Source organism: Ranitomeya variabilis, chromosome 2 (genome assembly GCF_051348905.1).
Source record: "Ranitomeya variabilis isolate aRanVar5 chromosome 2, aRanVar5.hap1, whole genome shotgun sequence".
NCBI lineage: Eukaryota > Metazoa > Chordata > Amphibia > Anura > Dendrobatidae > Ranitomeya > Ranitomeya variabilis.
In genome coordinates this window covers 239,091,746-239,113,078 of record NC_135233.1, presented here as the reverse complement: position 1 = coordinate 239,113,078, position 21,333 = coordinate 239,091,746, and the positions used below count along the sequence as shown (strand labels likewise).

Here is a 21,333-nt window from a genome sequence, read left to right as displayed (position 1 = left end):
AGTAACCAGGGTAAATATCGGGTTACTAAGCGCAGGGCCGCGCTTAGTAACCCGATATTTACCCTGGTTACCATTGTAAAAGTAAAAAAAAAAAACAGTACATACTCACCCTCTGATGTCTGTCACGTCCCCCGGCGTCCGCGCTGCTGCTCAGAGCTTCCTGCACTGAATGTGTCAGTGCCGGCCGTAAAGCAAAGCACAGCGGTGACGTCACCGCTGTGATCTGCTTTCACTTTACGGCCGGGAGTCAGTCAGTGCGGGAAGCAGACGGCAAGGGACCTGACGGACACCGGAATGTGAGTATGTACTGTTTGTTTTTTTTTACATTTACGACGGTAACCAGGGTAAACATCGGGTTACTAAGCGCGGCCCTGCGCTTAGTAACCCGATGTTTACCCTGGTTACCCGGGGACCTCGGCACCGTTGGTCGCTGGAGAGCTGTCTGTGTGACAGCTCTCCAGCGACCACACAACGACTTACCAACGATCACGGCCAGGTCGTATCGCTGGTCGTGATCGTTGGTAAATCGTTTTGTGAGACGGTACCCTTACACTGGTAACCAGGGTAAACATCGGGTTACTAAGCGTGGCCCTGCGCTTAGTAACCCGATGTTTACCCTGGTTACCAGGGGACTTCGGCATCGTTGGTCGCTGGAGAGCTGTCTGTGTGACAGCTCTCCAGCGACGCTGCAGCGATCGGTATCGTTGTCGATATCGCTACAGCGTCGCTTAGTGTGAAGGTACCTTTAGTAAATTACTCTACAACAATGTAGAGCACGGGTCTTCAAACTACGGCCCGCGGGCCACATGCAGCCCGCCGAGGACATTTATCCGGCCCCTGGGCCGGCCGACATTGAACTTCACTACAGTTCAATGCCGGCGGGCCCTGTAATCGTGGGCAGAACGACGAGGTGGCGAGGAAAGGCGATGCGCGGCCATCCAAATGCAGCACAGACCACATGATTGTCATCACGCCACCTGCATGGCCTGATGATGGCACGCCGCCTGTGCCAGAAGAGGATGGAGTTGAGCGGGCACCTCTTCAGAGCAGCAGGGGACATAGGTGGATCGCTCCCAGGCGCAGGGCAGTGGGGTACTCGGTACCGGGTCCCTTCTGTCTCGGTTCTGGGGATGTCACGGTGGCCCGACCCGGTCCGTGGCCCTGCTAAGGGGTGTCCAATTAAAGGGGTGATGAGTTTGTCAAGTGTTCGTGACGCCACCTGTGGTGTTCGGTTAGGGTGACCGACGCTGCTGAGGGGTCCGCTGGGGTAATGGAATGGCAGCTAGATGGAATACCTTCCCACAGGTGTCCCCAGGGCTTCCCAGTAAGGTAGATGATGATGGTGTAGGTCGCAGTAAATAACGAGGACACAGGGTTGCAGTCTCTTTACCTCTTTACTGAAGACTTCAGCATCCACAATCCAGAGCGCTGCTAACGGCTGGCTGAATCCGGCCGGTCCGAAGGCACATCCAGAGTTCCCTTTGCAGGTGGAAATCAGTAGCCTTCCTACTAGCACCTGTGTGTTGTAGTACCTCCCTGCTGAGCACCACGGGATAGTCCTCACAACTGTCGTGTATGTTTCTGATATTCTCTCTCTACGTCCCCCAGATGATATGGATAGGATGACCCGTATGACGGGGTAGGCCTGGAGCTATTTTATAGGGACCCTAGAGACGCCCCTCTCCCACAATTTGCCTCCGTTGTCTTCATTAGGTTAAAGGTTGGGCAGCCAACTTGAAATTAACTGCCCTGCCGTAGTTTGAAGTAATGCGTAGAGCCTATTAGGCTAGGTTCACATTGCGTTAGGGCAATCCGTTTAGCGCTAGCGCTAGCGGATTGCGCTAACGCAATGTTTTTTTCGGGGCCGCGTTTAGGGGCCGCGTTAACGTCCCCGCTCTCGCAGATCCCCGATCTGCGAGAGCGGGGAATGGACCTCGGGCGCGCCGCGGACGCTGCTTGCAGCGTCCGCGGCGCGTCACAAAAGAACGGCACATCGCTAGCGCAAGCCGAAAAAGGCACGCGCTAGCGATGCGCTACAGGCGAAATTTACATTGCTGTCAATGGGTGCGCTAACGGACCCGTTGCACGGCGTTAATTGCGACATTTTCGCCGTGCAACGCTGTCCGTTAGCGTGCACACATTAACGCAATGTGAACCTAGCCTTACTCCCTCTGTGTTCCAGCCACCGGCTATGCGCCTCAGAAGGATGTTGCCGATCTTAAGGCAGAACTCCTCCTGGTGTTATCTCCTTGTTCTGTGATCTCGTTTCTCACTTCTCCACAATATACTCCGCTTCTTGTCCTTTCTTAGGATGCCGCCGCAATGGGGTGCAGGCGCAGCTCCGTAACGTTCTATCTCTTGCTAAGTCTCTGCCAGGATCCCACCCCTGACAGGGACCTCTGTCTGCAGCTCAGATGTTCCTCCTTCTCCCCCTGTCTGCCTGACAGGTCTTTCCTGGGTCTCACCCAGCAGCTTTCTCCGACTAACTTCCTATCCAACCCCCAGTTTTACCCGAGTGTGAGGAGTGGCCTAATAGATAGAACCTTTTGCTCCCCCTGGTGGCCGGAGAGTGAAGTGTAGTGTGTGACTGTGATACCTGGTCAGGTGAACTCCTTTAGTACCATCAGACGTACCATCACTCCCCCTGGTGGAAGAGCGACAATACTGCAACGACCAGGACTCTGGGGTGCTGCACTGGCGAGTACTGGTAATTTTTTTTTTTTTTTTTTTTAAACTGGGTCCAGTCTATCATGCCTATTGGGGACCTGTGCTGCCTATTGGGGAATTTTACCTGCCTATTGAGGACTTGCACCTGCCTTTTGGGGACTCTCGCAACACACCAGTCTGAGCCTGAGGTAAAAGCGGAATTCCACCAATATAGGCACTGGTGAGGCTGAAAGGAGATAGATAGGCAAGGCTGCATTGATGGGAAGTGCAGTCTGTATGTCTCTGTGTGGGCAATGTTATTGCTGGTATATTGTTTTTGTAGCGCTGTGTATATATATTGGTATTTTACTAATAGCCATTTGGAATCCCTAGGAAACCATGATATCAAGAAAGCAAACAATTGCTTCACTTGTGACAAATAAGGAACCGGACACTGACCATCTCATTAGCCAAAAGCAGGCCCATAGTTCCCATTGAAATACCGGTAAGTTTGTTGATTTAACTTTACTTGTTCTTCATTTTAAATATTGTATTTTTACTTCAAAATAAGATATGTGCACTGTGCACAGGAATTTGTTCATAAATTATTTTTTTTAACCCCTTTACCCCCAAGGGTGGTTTGCACGTTATGGACCGGGCCAATTTTTACAATTCTGACCACTGTCCCTTTATGAGGTTATAACTCTGGAACGCTTCAACGGATCCCAGTGATTCTGACATTGTTTTCTCGTGACATATTGTACTTCATGATAGTGGTAAAATTTCTTTGATATTACCTGCGTTTATTTGTGAAAAAAAAAACGGAAATTTGGCGAAAATTTTGAAAATTTTGCAATTTTCCAACTTTGAATTTTTATGCAATTAAATCACAGAGATATGTCACACAAAATACTTAATAAGTAACAATTCCCACATGTCTACTTTACATCAGCACAATTTTGGAACCAAAATTTTTTTTGTTAGGGAGTTATAAGGGTTAAAAGTTGACCAGCAATTTCTCATTTTTACAACATCATTTTTTTTTAGGGACCACATCTCATTTGAAGTAATTTTGAGGGGTCTATATGATAGAAAATACCCAAGTGTGACATTATTCTAAAAACTGCACCCCTCAAGGTGCTCAAAACCACATTCAAGAAGTTTATTAACCCTTCAGGTGTTTCACAGGAATTTTTGGAATGTTTAAATAAAAATTAACATTTAACTTTTTTTCACAAAAAATTTACTTCAGCTCCAATTTGTTTTATTTTACCAAGGGTAACTGGAGAAAATGGACCACAAACGTTGTTGTACAATTTGTCCTGAGTACACCGATACCCCATATGTGGGGGTAAACCACTGTTTGGGCGCATGGCAGAGCTCGGAAGGGAAGGAGTGCCGTTTGACTTTTCAATGCAAAATTGACAGGAATTGAGATGGGACGCCATGTTGCGTTTGGAGAGCCACTGATGTGCCTAAACATTGAAACCCCCCACAAGTGACACCATTTTGGAAAGTAGACCCCCTAAGGAACTTATCTAGAGGTGTGGTGAGCACTTTGACCCACCAAGTGCTTCACAGAAGTTTATAATGCAGAACTGTAAAAATAAAAAATCATTTTTTTTCACAAAAATTATCTTTTCGCCCCCAATTTTTTATTTTCCCAAGGGTAAGAGAATAAATTGGACCCCAAAAGTTGTTGTACAATTTGTCCTGAGTACGCTGATACCCCAAATGTGGGGGTAAACCACTGTTTGGGCGCATGGGAGAGCTCGGAAGGGAAGGAGCGCCAGTTGACTTTTCAATGCAAAATTGACAGGAATTGAGATGGGACGCCATGTTGCGTTTGGAGAGCCACTGATGTGCCTAAACATTGAAACCCCCCACAAGTGACACCATTTTGGAAAGTAGACCCCCTAAGGAACTTATCTAGATGTGTGGTAAGCACTTTGACCCACCAAGGGCTTCACAGAAGTTTATAATGCAGAGCCGTAAAAATAAAACAAACATTTTTTCCCACAAAAATTATTTTTTAGCCCCCAGTTTTGTATTTTTCCGAGGGTAACAGGATAAATTGGACCCCCAAAGTTGTTGTCCAATTTGTCCTGAGTGCGCTCATACCCCATATGTGGGGGGGACCACCGTTTGGGTGCATGGGAGGGCTCGGAAGGGAAGGAGCGCCATTTGGAATGCAGACTTAGATGGAATGGTCTGCAGGCATCACATTGCGTTTGCAGAGCCCCTAATGTACCTAAACAGTAGAAACCCCCCACAAGTGACACCATTTTGGAAAGTAGACCCCCTAAGGAACTCATCTGTTGTGAACTCTGTTTCCGGGCTCCCTCCTGTGGTCGTGAGTGGTACTGTGTGAGTTCTCTCTTTGGGCTCCCCCTGGTGGCTCTTTTTGTTATTTTGCAGGTTTCTGGCTGGGATCAGCTGTCTCGTCATCTGCTAGTTAGGTTTCCTATTTAATCCACCTGGTCCTTCATTCCTTGCCTGTTGTCGTTGTATTCAGTGCTATTCTGATTGCTCCTGTCTACATCCGTTATCAGTCTCTCCAAGAGAAGCTAAGTTTTGTTTGCTTATTTTTGCTCATCTGTGTTCAAGATGTTTCCTAGTATATGATGAGTTTTGTCCAGCTTGCTAATATGTGATTTCCCTGCTTGCTGGTGCTCTGGGGTGCTGAGTTGCTCCCCCCACATCGTTAGTTGGTGTGGGGGTTCTCGCATTCTCTGCGTGGATATTTTTGCATAGGGTTTTTTACTGACCGCACAGATCCCTTGCTATTTTCTGCTATCTAGCGTTAGCGGGCCTCATTTGCTTAACCTGTTTCATCTCTGCGTTTGTCTTTTCCTCTTAACTCACCGTTATTATTTGTGGGGGGCTTCTATATCTCTGGGGTTATTTCTCTGAGGCAAGTGAGGTCTTTACTTTCTCTTTAGGGGTAGTCAGTTTCTCAGGCCGTGAAGAGACGTCTAGGATTTCAGGAAACGTTCCACGGCTACCTATAGTGTGTGCGGTTAGGATCAGGTTTGCGGTCAGTCCAGTTACCACATCCCCAGAGCTCGTCCTATTTTCTTCTACTTAGCTGGTTAGATTTGTGATCCTAAGCCACTAGGATCATAACACTCATCTAGATGTGTTGTGAGAGCTTTGAACCCCCAAGTGTTTCACTACAGTTTATAACGCAGAGCCGTGCAAATAAAAAATGTTTTTTTTTCCACAAAAATTATTTTTTAGCCCCCAGTTTTGTATTTTTCCAAGGGTAACAGGAGAAATTGGACCCTAAATATTGTTGTCCAATTTGTCCTGAGTACGCTGATACTTGATATGTGGGGGGGAACCTCCGTTTGAGCGCATGGCAGAGCTCGGAAGGGAAGGAGCAACATTTGGAATGCAGACTTAGATGGATTGGTCTGCAGGCGTCACATTGCGTTTGCTGAGCCCCTAATGTACCTAAACAGTAGAAACCCCCCACAAGTGACCCCATATTGGAAACTAGACCCCCCAAGGAACTTATCTAGATGTGTTTTGAGAACTTTGAGCCCCCAAGTGTTTCACTACAGTTTATAACGCTGAGCCGTGAAAATAAAAAAATCTTTTTTTTTCCCACAAAAAATATTTTTTAGCCCCCAGTTTTGTATTTTCCCAAGGGTAACAGGAGAACTTGGACCCCAAAAGTTGTTGTCCACTTTTGTCCTGAGTACGCTGATACCCAATATGTAAACCCCTGTGTGGGCACACGGGAGAGCTCGGAAGGGAAGGAGCACTGTTTTACTTTTTCAACGCAGAATTGGCTGGAATTGAGATCGGACGCCATGTCGCGTTTGGAGAGCCCCTGATGTGCCTAAACAGTGGAAACCCCCCAATTATAACTGAAACCCTAATGCAAACACACCCCTAACCCTAATCCCAACGGTAACCCTAACCACACCTCTAACCCAGACACACCCGTAACCCTAATCCCAACCCTATTCCCAACCGTAAATGTAATCCAAACCCTAACCCTAACTTACGCCCCAACCCTAACTTTAGCCCCAACCCTAACTGTAGCCTTAACCCTAGCCCCAACCCTAATCCTAACCCTAGCCCCAACCCTATCCCTAATCCTAGCCCTAACCCTAGCCCTAACCCTAGCCCTAACCCTAGCCCTAACCCTAATCCTAACCCTAGCCCTAACCCTAACCCTAGCCCTAATGGGAAAATGGAAATAAATAAGTTTTTTTAATTTTTTAATTTTTCCCTAACTAAGGGGGTGATGAAGGGGGGGGTTTGATTTACTTTTATAGCAGGTTTTTTAGCGGATTTTTATGATTGGCAGCCGTCACACACTGAAAAATGCTTTTTATTGCAAAAAATATTTTTTGCGTTACCACATTTTGAGAGCTGTAATTTTTCCATATTTGAGACCACAGAGTCATGTGAGGTCTTGTTTTTTGCGTGACGAGTTGACGTTTTTATTGGTAACATTTTCGGGCACGTGACTTTTTTTGATCGCTTTTTATTCCGATTTTTGTGAGGTAGAATGACCAAAAACCAGCTATTCATGAATTTCTTTTGGGGGAGGCGTTTATACCGTTCCGCGTTTTGTAAAATTGATAAAGCAGTTTTATTCTTCGGGTCAGTACGATTACAGTGATATCTCATTTACCGTATATCATTTTTTTATGTTTTGGCGCTTTTATACGATAAAAACTATTTTATAGAAAAAATAATTATTTTGGCATCGCTTTATTCTGAGGACTATAACTTTTTTATTTTCTTGCTGATGATGCTGTATTTTTTGTGGGACAAAATGCCGCTTTCAGCGGTACCATGGTTATTTATATCTGTCTTTTTGTTCGCGTTTTATTCCACTTTTTATTCGGCAGTATGATAATAAAGCGTTGTTTTTTGCCTCGTCTTTTTTTTTTTTCCTTACGGTGTTTACTGAAGGGGTTAACTAGTGGGACAGTTTTATAGGTTGGGTCGTTATGGACACGGCGATACTAAATATGTGTACTTTTATTGTTTGGTTTTTTTTATTTAGATAAAGAAATGTATTTATGGGAATAATATATATATTTTTTTTCTTTATTTAGGATTTTTTTTTAATTTCTTTTTTTTACACATGTGGACATTTTTTTTAAAACTTTTTTACTTTGTCCCAGGGGAGGACATCACAGATCGGTGATCTGACAGTTTGCACAGCACTCTGTCAGATCACCGATCTGACTTAGAGCACTGCAGGCTTACCAGCGCCTGCTCTGAGCAGGCACTCGGTAAGCCACCTCCCTCCCTGCAGGACCCGGATGCCGCGGCCATCTTGGATCCGGGACCTGCAGCGAGGAAGGAGGTAGGAGACCCTCGGAGCAACGCGATCACATCGCGTTGCTCAGGGGGTCTCAGGGAAGCCCGCAGGGAGCCCCCTCCCTGCGCGATGCTTCCCTATACCGCCGGCACACCGCGATCATGTTTGATCGCGGTGTGCCGGGGGTTAATGTGCCGGGGGCGGTCCGTGACCGCTCCTGGCACATAGCGCCGGATGTCAGCTGCGATAGGCAGCTGACACTCGGCCGCGCTCCCCCCGTGAGTGCGGCCGATCGCGCTGGACGTACTATTCCGTCCTTGGGAAGTAGGGCCCACCCCACATGGACGGAATAGTACATCCAATGACAGAAAGGGGTTAAACTATATTCCGGCCCTCCAATGGTCTGAGGGACCGTTAACTGGCCCCCTGTTTAAAATGTTTGAGGACCCCTGATGTAGAGTAATACACCGAGGACAAAGTAATCCTATAGCTGCATATACACTCAATGGGTCCATACTCAGGACTACAGAACAGGAGAAGGACTTGGGGATTCTTCTTACAAGTAAGCTGAGCAGCAGTACTCAATGTCAAGCAGCAGCCACAAAGCAAGCAAGATTTTAGGATGTATAAAAAGAGAGATAAAATCCCATGATTCCAATGCAATGTTACCCCTTATAAATCACTTTTGAGGCCACATCTAGAATAAGGGATCAAGTTTTGAGCTCTACATTTTAAGAAGGATGTTTGTAAATTAGACCAAAGTCGGACAACTAGATTACAAAAGGAGAGGTTGCTAAAGTTGGGCTTGTTTAGCTTAGAAAAAAAAAGACGCCTTAGAGGGGATCTCATTTACATGTATAAATATATGGGTGGCCAGTACAAGACTTATTCCTTCCAAGGACCATACTAAGGACCATGGGGCACTCATTACGGGTGGAGGAAAGGCGATTCCGGCAGCTAAATAGGAAAGGGTTCTTTACAGTTAGAGCAGTCAGAATGTGGGATGCCCACCACAGGAGGTAGTAAAGGCAGACACTATAACAGCTTTTATACAAGGGCTGGATGATTTCCTCAGCACACAAAACATTGTGGGTTATAGCTAGATTAGTGATAAAGAATTTATCATTGGCAGAGAAAGGTTGAAATTGATGGACCAAGGTGTTTTTTCAACCTTTGTAACTTGTTGGTAAGTCCCTGGCATCTGCATAGTGCAAGATTTAGATAATGCTATTCATTTCCATTCGCTGCAGCATCTGTAGGAATCGTAGCCCCAACATAAAGGTGCCCATGTAGCGTAAAATAATATCGACAAACTCATGAATGTTTCTCCAAACCTTAATTTGGTAAATGACTGGAAGTTCAGGATTGGCCTGTTTCTGTTTTGGAGGCGATAAGCCACTGTCACACCACACTTAGAATACTGTGCACAGTTCTGGTCTCCGGTGTATAAGAAAGACATAGCTGAACTGGAGCAGGTGCAGAGAAGAGCGACCAAGGTTATTCGAGGACTAGGGGTCTGCAATACCAAGATAGATTATTACACTTGGGGCTATTTAGTTTGGAAAAACGAAGGCTAAGGGGTGATCTTATGTTAATGTATAAATATATGAGGGGACAGTACAAAGCCCTTTCTGATGATCTTTTTAATCATAGACCTGAGACAGGGACAAGGGGGCATCCTCTACGTCTGGGGGAAAGAAGGTTTAAGCATAATAACAGATGCGGATTCTTTACTGTAAGAGCAGTGAGACTATGGAACTCTCTGCCGTATGATGTTGTAATGAGTGATTCATTAATTAAATTTAAGAGGGGACTGGATACCTTTCTGGAAAAGTATAATATTACAGGGTATATACACTAGATTCCTTGATAAGGCGTTGATCCAGGGAACTAGTCTGATTGCCGTATGTGGAGTCGGGAAGGAATTTTTTTCCCCATGGTGGAGTTACTCTTTGCCACATGGGTTTTTTTTTGCCTTCCCCTGGATCAACATGTTAGGGCATGTTAGGTTAGGCTATGGGTTGAACTAGATGGACTTACAGTCTTCCTTCAACCTTAATAACTATGTAACTATGTAACTATGTAATGTCACAAATGTGTGATAACCACTCTGCTCTGCCCACTGAGAACTTGACTTAACCAAGCAGTCATGTGGGTAGGAAGAAATAGCCGTTGGCTGAACAGTATATTATTACAACAGTATATTAGTCACTAATGATCACTTCGACAAACACTCCTCTCTCTTTACTCCACAGCTCATCAATCACTTAGACATGCAACTACAACTCCCTCTTGCGCAATGATTTTGCCTGCCAGCTTACAAACAGGACATATTACAGCTGCCTATTGCAGTCTGGTAAGTGATTATCTCACCCCGAGCTAGATTCACAGCTACGCTGCACAGTACTGCTGTATAATTTCCTCCATGCTGCTGCTGCTGCTCTTGAACGTGTACTACATAAAGGCAGGAGAGCAGGAATTCTGTATATCTCTATGTACTGTGTATGGCAGACATAGCAGCTAGACTACACCCACCAGCTCAGCGACAACTGAAAATTAAACATAGAGCCGGCAGAGGAGAAAACTGGTGAAAATTGCAGAATGCAAGTCTTATATACACACAGGACAGCTTATTCTGGCATTATGTATGGCCACCAAAAAGCTGGCCATAGACAAATCAGAGGTTTTGTCACAATCTAGCAACAATCTAAAGCTAGTCATACACATTTGATGGTCCTATGATTAGTGATGGTCAGACTAGTGGAAATTCAGGTTCTGGTATCTGACCCAAAATTTTTAGAAAGTTCAGTTTGGGCAATAGAACAGTACTCGAACTTCCACCAGAATCCCATTAAAAATAATGGATTCCCAAATTGCTAAGAAAAGATAAATTCTTTCTCTCTTTCTCCTCCATGTCATCATGGACTTACCCTGAAAACTGCATCGGCCTTCAGCAGGAAGTCCATGGTCGGCGTTCAGGCCCGAACAGTAACTATCTGGTACAAACGCTGAACATTTCTGTTCGAGTTCGCCCTTCTCTACCTACGATGCTTCAGCTGATCTTTCAGCCGACAGCCATTTCAAGTGTCTCTCCTATAAAAAGGAGCGCTCACTCGATTAAGCTTTAAGACTTACATTTGTAATCTAAGTGTAATGCTGCCGCAGTGCAGTATAGTGCGTCCTATCCCAGGGGAAGATAGGTAGCACTCACGGCGTAACACTACAGTGTGGCAGTGCAGGAGCCACTAGGTGGCGAGAGAGAGGTCAAACAAGCTGGGTCAGAAACTGACAGGAAACGCAGTACCGGGGAAATAGCAATACACATGGTCAGATACAAGCCAAAGAAGTCAGAGCCAGTCGGAAGCAGAGATGTGAGACAGACAGACAGGTCAGAGGACAAGCCAGGTCAGATACCAAGGTCACAGCACGGGGAGCAAACAGCAAGACGAGCGGGGAAGCAGGAATGGGAAGGCAGGGGAACTGAGTAAACGGGCAGAGGACAAATCAAGGTGTGACGGGGTCAGTCGCTCAAGTGGGGGGCAAGAACTATAGAAGCCTCTGCCTGCAGGCAGCCGTGGACTGAAATAGCAAAACAGATCCCAAAACGGGGCAAATAAGGTTAACCCCCGCATGACCAGACCGGGGAGAGAATAGCAAGAAACAAACCCCTGCCTGGATCATGACACTAAGTTTGAATATGCTCCTGGGTTATTTGTCAAAATTAACCATAAGGATTTTGTGTCCTTCTTAAACTAATGTGCACTTTTTAGCAGTGTTTTTAGGTTTGATACTCTATGCTGGTTAGTTGTTTTTTGTTATCTTTTTTTATTTAGATTGGAGCTATCCTTTTTTGTAAAAGCACACCAAATCCACTGAATAGGTGATGACTAAAGATAAGCGAATTTGATCGGGTCAGGGCTTATTCGGCAAGCGAATACCAGAGAGCTGTCCAAGTCCTATCTATCTACAGGATTTTGTGAAAAACGACATGTCCCATGGATACTCGGAGGAGAACTTGAACATTATAGTTGTTGATATTGCTCCTGACCCGATTAAAATTCGCTCATCTCTAGTTATGACATTCCGCCTGCAAGCGGCCACCACTAGAGGGAGCTCCGAAGCTCACCGCATACTGATCATTCATAAGTCAATAATAATACCAAGCTCCCTCTAGTGGCTGAATTAGTGCTCTGAATCACAAAAATAAACTTTCAACCCCTGTTAAGATATTGTAAGAGATTTACCAGTGCAGAATTTGGATCTGCATAAATACAAATGATGTCTATTTAATGATAGGATGACATTGTGAGGCATAAGGTAAGAGGAGCCTCAGTAATGTCGCTCATATAGCCTCCAGTAATACATAGGGCTGTGATTTAGTGTGCAGATTTCCATCTTTCGTGTGTTTACAGAAGGACACAATACGGTATGATGAAACCTCTCTGTCTGCCTGCAACAATAGACCTGATGAAATCCCTCACTGTAGCGCAGGAGAAACTGCTAGTCTGGAAATTCTGTGTTCTCAAAAACAGGTGAAGCTACAAAACACGTTGTTATTCTGTGTCATCCAGTCACAGGGACATGAAAGATGGATGAAGCCCGGACCATTGTCCAACACACAAACGCGTGCATTCCCTGTCTATAGGAGAAAGTACATATAGTGATAGCTGTCATAATGTGGTGCGTAATTGGGTCCTCATAGTTCTGCAAAAATAAATATTGCCGCACAGTACCCAAAATGTGCTGTATAGTACCTAAATAATAGTGCCTTACAGTAACTAAATAATAGCTCTGTATAGTAACTAAATAGTACAATATGGTAACTAAATAGTGCTATATAATTATAGTGCTGTGCTGTAAAATAATGCCGTAAAATAACTAATAGTGCTGTATAATAATGCCATACAATAACTAGTGCTGTATAGTAAATAAATAGCGCTGTATAACAGTGCCGTACAGTAAGGGTATGTGCCCACGGTCAGTAAATGCTGCAGGTTGGATGCTGGGTACATCCGCATCATCCAACCCGCAGCGGCCAGATATTACAGCATAGTAGATGGGATGTGAAGAAATCTTCCCTGTGGAGACAGACTTGTGTCGCGACTTTCCAGACCGCAGCATGTCTATTTATCTCGCTGAGACGCTCAGTCTCCACAAGATAAATGTCCCCATACAATGTACTGAGCGCGGTGATTCCGCACGGTTCAATTAACACATGCGGAATCGCCTTGCGTTCAAATGCCGGCAGCACTTTGGACGGAGCGGACATGTGCTGCTCCCAAAGCGCTGCCAGTTCTTGACCGTGGGAACATACCCTAAGTAGTGCTGTACAGTAACTAAATAGTGCTGTATAATAAATAATGGTGCTGTACAGTAACTAGTGTCATATACTAACTAATAGTGGTGTACAGTAACTATATAATAGTGCCATACAGTAACCAGTAGTGGTCTCTAGAAAATAAATGTCGGACAGTAATCGGTAGTAAGGTAAAGTGACTAAATAGTGCTGTACAGTAACCAGTAGTGTTGTACAGTGGTTAAATAATGGTGCCTTACAGTAATTCACTAATCATGCTGTACAGTGAATATTAGTGCTATAGTAGTTCAATAATAATGCTGTAAACTGCACAGTTCCCAATTACTGGTAACCCTGCAGTACACAAAGTGCTATTTGAGTCACAAAGAATGATGCCAGCTGTATAGTGCCTGCCGCAGGGCCATGTCACACTCACAGGGCTGTAAAGCTCAGCTCTGGGATAGTTGGAGAGAGACTATGGCCTCCCATATCTCCGCTTCCCGAACAGCTGTGATTGCACATGTAGGACATTACTGAAGCCATGAAGTGCTCAAACCAACTCTTGTAATATTGTGTAAGCGGCCTGACTAGCAGGCGTGGGCCTTTACAATCAGTAATGTGCTGTGCCCTCCTTTGTAGGTCATGGAGAAATCCGCTCTGGAACAGGACGTTGCTTACGTCAGACTTTTCACTTTATAATCCTCCTCCTATTCCTTCACTTTTGTTCCCTTTTTTTTTGCATCATTTCTGGTTAAATTTAGTCATAAGTGCCAGCTGCTCAGTGCCAGAGGGCACAATGCCAGCGATTTCCTATCTAGCCTGCATAGGAGATAAGGATACCCACATAATCACTTGACCAGCACATGACGATCCTCCTGATCACCTTGGTCAGTTCTGTGCTCCAGTATGTGGGAGAACAAACTGGCTCCTGTGCCTAAAACTGGCCATACATATCATCTTCTAGGGCCGACATGCAATTTCCCCTGACGTCCGCTGTGTACACATGTGAGCATGCATGTTTTCTGTAGGAAGAGGGAAGAAAGCTGCTGCCAGACACCCCTGACGTTGGCTTGTTCCTCTGAGACAAAAAAGATCGGGGATTTGAAACCCAACATGCGTGATCCTTATTTCACCTGACGTCCACCATCATGGGCTAGTCGGGAAGGTCCCATACACACTGGATGGTCAGCAAAGGCAGAATCCCTGTGGTCGTCAGGGGGTCTAGTTATATGGCAGCATGTGGGGATAACATACTGCCTCCATTACCAATAGTGAGATAAGATTTCTGGACCACTTGGTGGCCACTTGGCTATCCTCTCATCAATGGACTCACAAATTGTGGACCATCCCTTTTTAAGATTAGCTGTAGGTTTGGAATTAAAGTTGGTAATAAACTTTAAGATCACTCAGCTAACAGTGATTCCTCCTGACCCACTTACATGTGCATGCTCAGCTCAACATGCATGTGTCCTCAATAGTGTTGAGCGATACTTTCCGATATCGGAAAGTATCGGCCGATACCGTCACAGTATCGGAATCCAATCCGATACCGATACCCGATCCCAATGCAAGTCAATGGGACGAAAATATCGGAATTAAAATAAACCCTTTCTTTCCTTGTAGGTTAATTCTACATGAAGGAAAACAACTAAGAATAATGTAGGATGTATTGGGGGAGGTGGCGGAGACATTAAAGGCACAGGGGTTTATCCCAATCAAATAGAATAGCAGTATTTTTAATTTTTTTATGACGTTCGGCGTTAGAAAGAATTTGACTATGTTAATTTTTTATTTATTTTGTCAGATATTGATGTTTCACTACTTCCACGCCCTTCACCCTATTTTTTACTTCTCCCACACTTTCTTCTTCATTATCCTCATCATCAGCTTCTGTGACATCAACTTCTTCACCTTATTCATCTTCTTCTTTTCTACGTATATATATATATTTTTTTTTTTACATTGTTCATATTCTTTTTATTTAACTATTATCTTTTTTATATTCAACTTCTTCATCATATTCTTATTTGTGACAGGCATTCCCGTAGTTGTTATCTATAAAAGTTTGAAGATTACACCTTCCGTTCTGCCTGTCACAAAACAGTTACATTTGTCCGCGTTCAGTTTGGCCTGCAGCATCAGGCTTTATCCAGGGGCACCACGAGGAGGAACGGACTCACCCCCATACACTGCTTAGTCTTCTTCTGCTTATAATTTAGATAATATCTTTTGCTCTGATATTTAGTCTTATGCTTAATGTTCTTCTGCTCTTTGTTCTGCAGCCTCTTGTTCTTCTGCTTCTCGGTCTTCCAGGTTGTCGTCGTCATCTCCAGGGTCGTCATCTCCAGGGTCGTCGTCATCGGGGTCGTCGTCATCGGGGTCGTCGTCATCGGGGTCGTCTTCAGGGTCATCGTCTCCAGGGTCGTCGTCATCTCGGTGGTTGTCGTCTCTGGTGTCGTCATCATCTTAGGGGTGGTCTTCCGGGTCATCGTCTTTCGGGTCTTGAACTTGGAAATGTAGCAGAAGGTACAAGAAGGCTGAGAAAATGCCGAGAAACAGCTGATGGAACTGGAACTCGGATGGCTACCCGAAGGTCCAAGAGCCAATGGAACTACCGAGGACCAGCTGACGTTACTGGAACCCGGTTACTAAGCAGGAGGTACCCGTGCCTGAAAGCACTACCAAGGACCACCTGACGTTGGTGGAACTCGGATACCCAGAGGGAGGCACCTAAGCCAAAGGCTCTGCCCGGAACCAGCTGACGGTACTGGAACCAGGATGGGGAGCAGAAGGTACAAGAGCAAAAGACACTGCCGAGAACCAGCTGACGGTACTGGAACCCGGATGGGTAGCCGAAGGTCCAAGAGCCAATGGAACTACCGAGGACCAGCTGACGTTACTGGAACCCGGTTACTAAGCAGGAGGTACCCGTGCCTGAAAGCACTACCAAGGACCACCTGACGTTGGTGGAACTCGGATACCCAGAGGGAGGCACCTAAGCCAAAGGCTCTGCCCGGAACCAGCTGACGTTACTGGAACCAGGATGGGGAGCAGAAGGTACAAGAGCAAAAGACACTGCCGAGAACCAGCTGACGGTACTGGAACCCGGATGGGGACCTATTCAAGCTTGTCTTCCTAGGGCCCCAACTGGCGGTGTGTTAGAGCCCAGGGACAGCAGGAGGAGGAGCAGGGGGAGGGGAGTGTAGGCCGAAGCCTGCACAGGCGGCAGCTTTGGGTGTGTTGTGTCTGCGTGGCTTTTGCAGGACACGTTGCCGGCTACACAGCAGGGGAACAGCTGGCGGTGCTGGACCCCACTGACACATTGGCGAGGTGTTTGGCTCTGTGCAGCCAGCACTTCCGGACAGCAACTAGCGTTGTTGGAGCCCGGGCTCTGCAGGTGGAGCAGAGTGTAGGCCGAAGCCTAATTGAACCGATTTCAAAAGTCACCTTTAACCCCCCCTCAGGGGTTACAAAGTAGAAGAGCCACAGCTTATGCAGCAGCAGTGCTGCGCAAGTCAAAGGTTGCTCTTGTAATTTTTCTCCTTGCACACGCTGAATGGAACACGTATAACATTTAGCCCTTTATACAGTCAAACTGTGTAATGGAGGCGAGAGTTCCCTTTGTAATGAGACGCAGCACAGGTGTCAAGAATCCCACCTTGGTGCTGGGTGCAGCCTCCCGAGCGTTGTTATTTGCTGTACAGGAGTCTGCGCTGTCGTGTTATCCCCTGGCCTAGCGCCGTTAGCGCTGCCCATCTTCTGGCATCATGTAATGTCGGCCGGTGCGGTTCGCGATGCCCATGAATCCCAGCCCCGCAGTGTCTTAACATTGTTAAAACACTGCGGGGCTGGGATTCAGGGCCTGGCGCAGCACATATGTTCGCCTCTCACACTCGGGTCCTTACACCCGCTTCAGACTGTGCGGCGTCATCTGATCCCTTATCGCATGCCACGGCCATGAAGCCGCACAGTCCGAAGAAGGCGGAAGGAGAGGAGGGACAGGCGAACTGATGCACTGATCCTGCCCATGAATCACACCCTCGCAGTCCCAATAAATAAGACACCGAGGGGCGTTGTGTGGGTCAGGGCGGCCGCAGAGGCGCAGCCAGCCAAACAATGATGCCAGAAGACGGGCAGCGCTACCAAGGGGGTTGCAGCGTGTCATTACAAAGGAAAGTCACACCACCGGGACGGTTAAATGGTCACACAGAGGACACATTTCAGACGTGTTTTCAGTTCCACATGTGCGAGGAGAATACGTTTCTGAGCCACCTTGCACACATGCAGCATTACCGCTGTACAAGGTGGCTGGATAACGTAAAAACGCCTGGGGGAGGGGGGACAGGTTCCCTTCAATTTCAGTTCTTGTGTCTGCGTGGCTTTTGCAGGACACGTTGCCGGCTGCACAGCAGGGGAACAGCTGGCGGTGCTGGACCCCACTGACACATTGGCTGGTGTTTTTCTCTGTGCAGCTAGCACATCTGGGCCCCAACTGGCGGTGTGTTAGAGCCCAGGGACAGCAGGAGGAGGAGCAGGAGGAGGAGGAGCAGGGGGAGGGGAGTGTAGGCCGAAGCCTGCACAGGCGGCAGCTTTGGGTGTGTTGTGTCTGCGTGGCTTTTGCAGGACACGTTGCCGGCTACACAGCAGGGGAACAGCTGGCGGTGCTGGACCCCACTGACACATTGGCGAGGTGTTTGGCTCTGTGCAGCCAGCACTTCCGGACAGCAACTAGCGTTGTTGGAGCCCGGGCTCTGCAGGTGGAGCAGAGTGTAGGCCGAAGCCTAATTGAACCGATTTCAAAAGTCACCTTTAACCCCCCCTCAGGGGTTACAAAGTAGAAGAGCCACAGCTTATGCAGCAGCAGTGCTGCGCAAGTCAAAGGTTGCTCTTGTAATTTTTCTCCTTGCACACGCTGAATGGAACACGTATAACATTTAGCCCTTTATACAGTCAAACTGTGTAATGGAGGCGAGAGTTCCCTTTGTAATGAGACGCAGCACAGGTGTCAAGAATCCCACCTTGGTGCTGGGTGCAGCCTCCCGAGCGTTGTTATTTGCTGTACAGGAGTCTGCGCTGTCGTGTTATCCCCTGGCCTAGCGCCGTTAGCGCTGCCCATCTTCTGGCATCATGTAATGTCGGCCGGTGCGGTTCGCGATGCCCATGAATCCCAGCCCCGCAGTGTCTTAACATTGTTAAAACACTGCGGGGCTGGGATTCAGGGCCTGGCGCAGCACATATGTTCGCCTCTCACACTCGGGTCCTTACACCCGCTTCAGACTGTGCGGCGTCATCTGATCCCTTATCGCATGCCACGGCCATGAAGCCGCACAGTCCGAAGAAGGCGGAAGGAGAGGAGGGACAGGCGAACTGATGCACTGATCCTGCCCATGAATCACACCCTCGCAGTCCCAATAAATAAGACACCGAGGGGCGTTGTGTGGGTCAGGGCGGCCGCAGAGGCGCAGCCAGCCAAACAATGATGCCAGAAGACGGGCAGCGCTACCAAGGGGGTTGCAGCGTGTCATTACAAAGGAAAGTCACACCACCGGGACGGTTAAATGGTCACACAGAGGACACATTTCAGACGTGTTTTCAGTTCCACATGTGCGAGGAGAATACGTTTCTGAGCCACCTTGCACACATGCAGCATTACCGCTGTACAAGGTGGCTGGATAACGTAAAAACGCCTGGGGGAGGGGGGACAGGTTCCCTTCAATTTCAGTTCTTGTGTCTGCGTGGCTTTTGCAGGACACGTTGCCGGCTGCACAGCAGGGGAACAGCTGGCGGTGCTGGACCCCACTGACACATTGGCTGGTGTTTTTCTCTGTGCAGCTAGCACATCTGGGCCCCAACTGGCGGTGTGTTAGAGCCCAGGGACAGCAGGAGGAGGAGCAGGAGGAGGAGGAGCAGGGGGAGGGGAGTGTAGGCCGAAGCCTGCACAGGCGGCAGCTTTGGGTGTGTTGTGTCTGCGTGGCTTTTGCAGGACACGTTGCCGGCTACACAGCAGGGGAACAGCTGGCGGTGCTGGACCCCACTGACACATTGGCGAGGTGTTTGGCTCTGTGCAGCCAGCACTTCCGGACAGCAACTAGCGTTGTTGGAGCCCGGGCTCTGCAGGTGGAGCAGAGTGTAGGCCGAAGCCTAATTGAACCGATTTCAAAAGTCACCTTTAACCCCCCCTCAGGGGTTACAAAGTAGAAGAGCCACAGCTTATGCAGCAGCAGTGCTGCGCAAGTCAAAGGTTGCTCTTGTAATTTTTCTCCTTGCACACGCTGAATGGAACACGTATAACATTTAGCCCTTTATACAGTCAAACTGTGTAATGGAGGCGAGAGTTCCCTTTGTAATGAGACGCAGCACAGATGTCAAGAATCCCACCTTGGTGCTGGGTGCAGCCTCCTGAGCGTTGTTATTTGCTGTACAGGAGTCTGCGCTGTCGTGTTATCCCCTGGCCTAGCGCTGTTAGCGCTGCCCATCTTCTGACCTCATTTAATGTTGGCTGGTGCGGTTCGCGATGCCCATGAATCACAGCCCCGCAGTGTATTGACATAGTTAAAACACTGCGGGGCTGGGATTCATGGCCTGGCGCAGTACATATGTTCGCCTCTCGCTTGGGTTCTTACACCTGCTTCAGACTATGTGGCGTCAGCTGATCCCTTATCGCATGCCACGGCCATGAAGCCGCACAGTCTGAAGAAGGCGGAAGGAGATGAGGGACAGGCGAACTGATGCACTGCTCATGCCCATCAAACACACCCTCGCAGTCCCAATAAATAAGACACCGAGGGGCGTTGTGTGGGTCAGGGCGGCCGCAGAGGCGCAGCCAGCCAAACAATGATGCCAGAAGACGGGCAGCGCTACCAAGGGGGTTGCAGCGTGTCATTACAAAGGAAAGTCACACCACCGGGACGGTTAAATGGTCACACAGAGGACACATTTCAGACGTGTTTTCAGTTCCACATGTGCGAGGAGGATACGTTTCTGAGCCACCTTGCACACATGCAGCATTACCGCTGTACAAGGTGGCCTTTAAAACGTACAAACGCCTGGGGGAGGGGGGACAGGTTCCCTTCAATTTCAGTTCTTGTGTCTGCGTGGCTTTTGCAGGACACGTTGCCGGCTGCACAGCAGGGGAACAGCTGGCGGTGCTGGACCCCACTGACACATTGGCTGGTGTTTTTCTCTGTGCAGCTAGCACATCTGGGCCCCAACTGGCGGTTTGTTAGAGCCCAGGGTCAGCAGGAGGAGGAGGAGCAGGAGCAGGGGGAGGGGAGTGTAGGCCGAAGCCTGCACTGGCGGCAGCTTTGGGTCTGTTGTGTCTGCGTGGCGGTCGCAGGACACGATGCCGGCTGCACAGCAGGGGAACAGCTGGCGGTGCTGAACCCCACTGACACATTGGCGAGGTGTTTTTCTCTGTGCAGCTAGCAGTACCGGGCCCCAACTGGCGGTGTTGGAGCCCAGGGTCAGCAGGAGGAGCAGGGGGAGCGGAGTGTAGGCCGAAGCCTGCACTCGAGCAAGTTGAAAGGAAACCTTTAACCCCCCCCCCCCCCAGGCGTTTGTAGCTGAAAGAGCCATTGTGTACAGCACTAATGCTGGAAAAGGTAAACTTAGCTCTTTTAATTATGGTCCTTGCACATGCGGAACCTAACAGTTATGAAATGTGTCCCCTCACAGCGTTAAACCGTCCGGTAGGTGGAACTTTCCTTTGTCGTGTGACGCAGCACAGCCATCATTTTTACCCCCTTGGCGCCGTGCGCCGCCTCCTCAGCGTTGTTTTAATCTGTCCCGGAGCCTGCGCTGTTAGGTTAGCCCTTGGCCATGCACACATTTTGCGCTGCCCGTCTTCTGACATCATTTGGTGTCAGGCTGGCTGCGCCTGTGCGGGTGCGCTGGCCGAGATCCCGCCTCGCAGTGTCGTCTAATGTAATCCCACCGCGGGCCTGTGATCCGTGCCCGTGCGCAGTGCATATCCTCTCCTCTCACTCCCCTCCCTACGGCTTTTTCAGACTGTGCGGTGTCACGGCCGTGGCATGCTATTAGGGACCAGCTGACATCGCACAGTCTGAAGAAGCCGTAGGGAGGGGAGTGAGAGGAGAGGATA

The 21,333-nt window shown here is 48.0% G+C and overlaps 1 protein-coding gene across 4 annotated transcripts in view; it reads left to right on the top strand.

Annotated features, from left to right (window-relative positions):
- Positions 1-21,333, top strand: part of LOC143805229 (uncharacterized) — a 286,521-nt gene that overhangs the window by 186,967 nt on the left and 78,221 nt on the right. For all 4 annotated transcript variants that reach the window (XM_077284256.1, XM_077284255.1, XM_077284254.1 and 1 more), the window contains 3 exons: positions 3,040-3,151; positions 10,192-10,292; positions 12,349-12,468. In XM_077284256.1, the coding sequence (XP_077140371.1) occupies positions 12,365-12,468 (104 nt within the window). In that variant the 5' untranslated portion in view covers positions 3,040-3,151; positions 10,192-10,292; positions 12,349-12,364. The remainder of the gene's footprint in view (positions 1-3,039; positions 3,152-10,191; positions 10,293-12,348; positions 12,469-21,333) is intronic.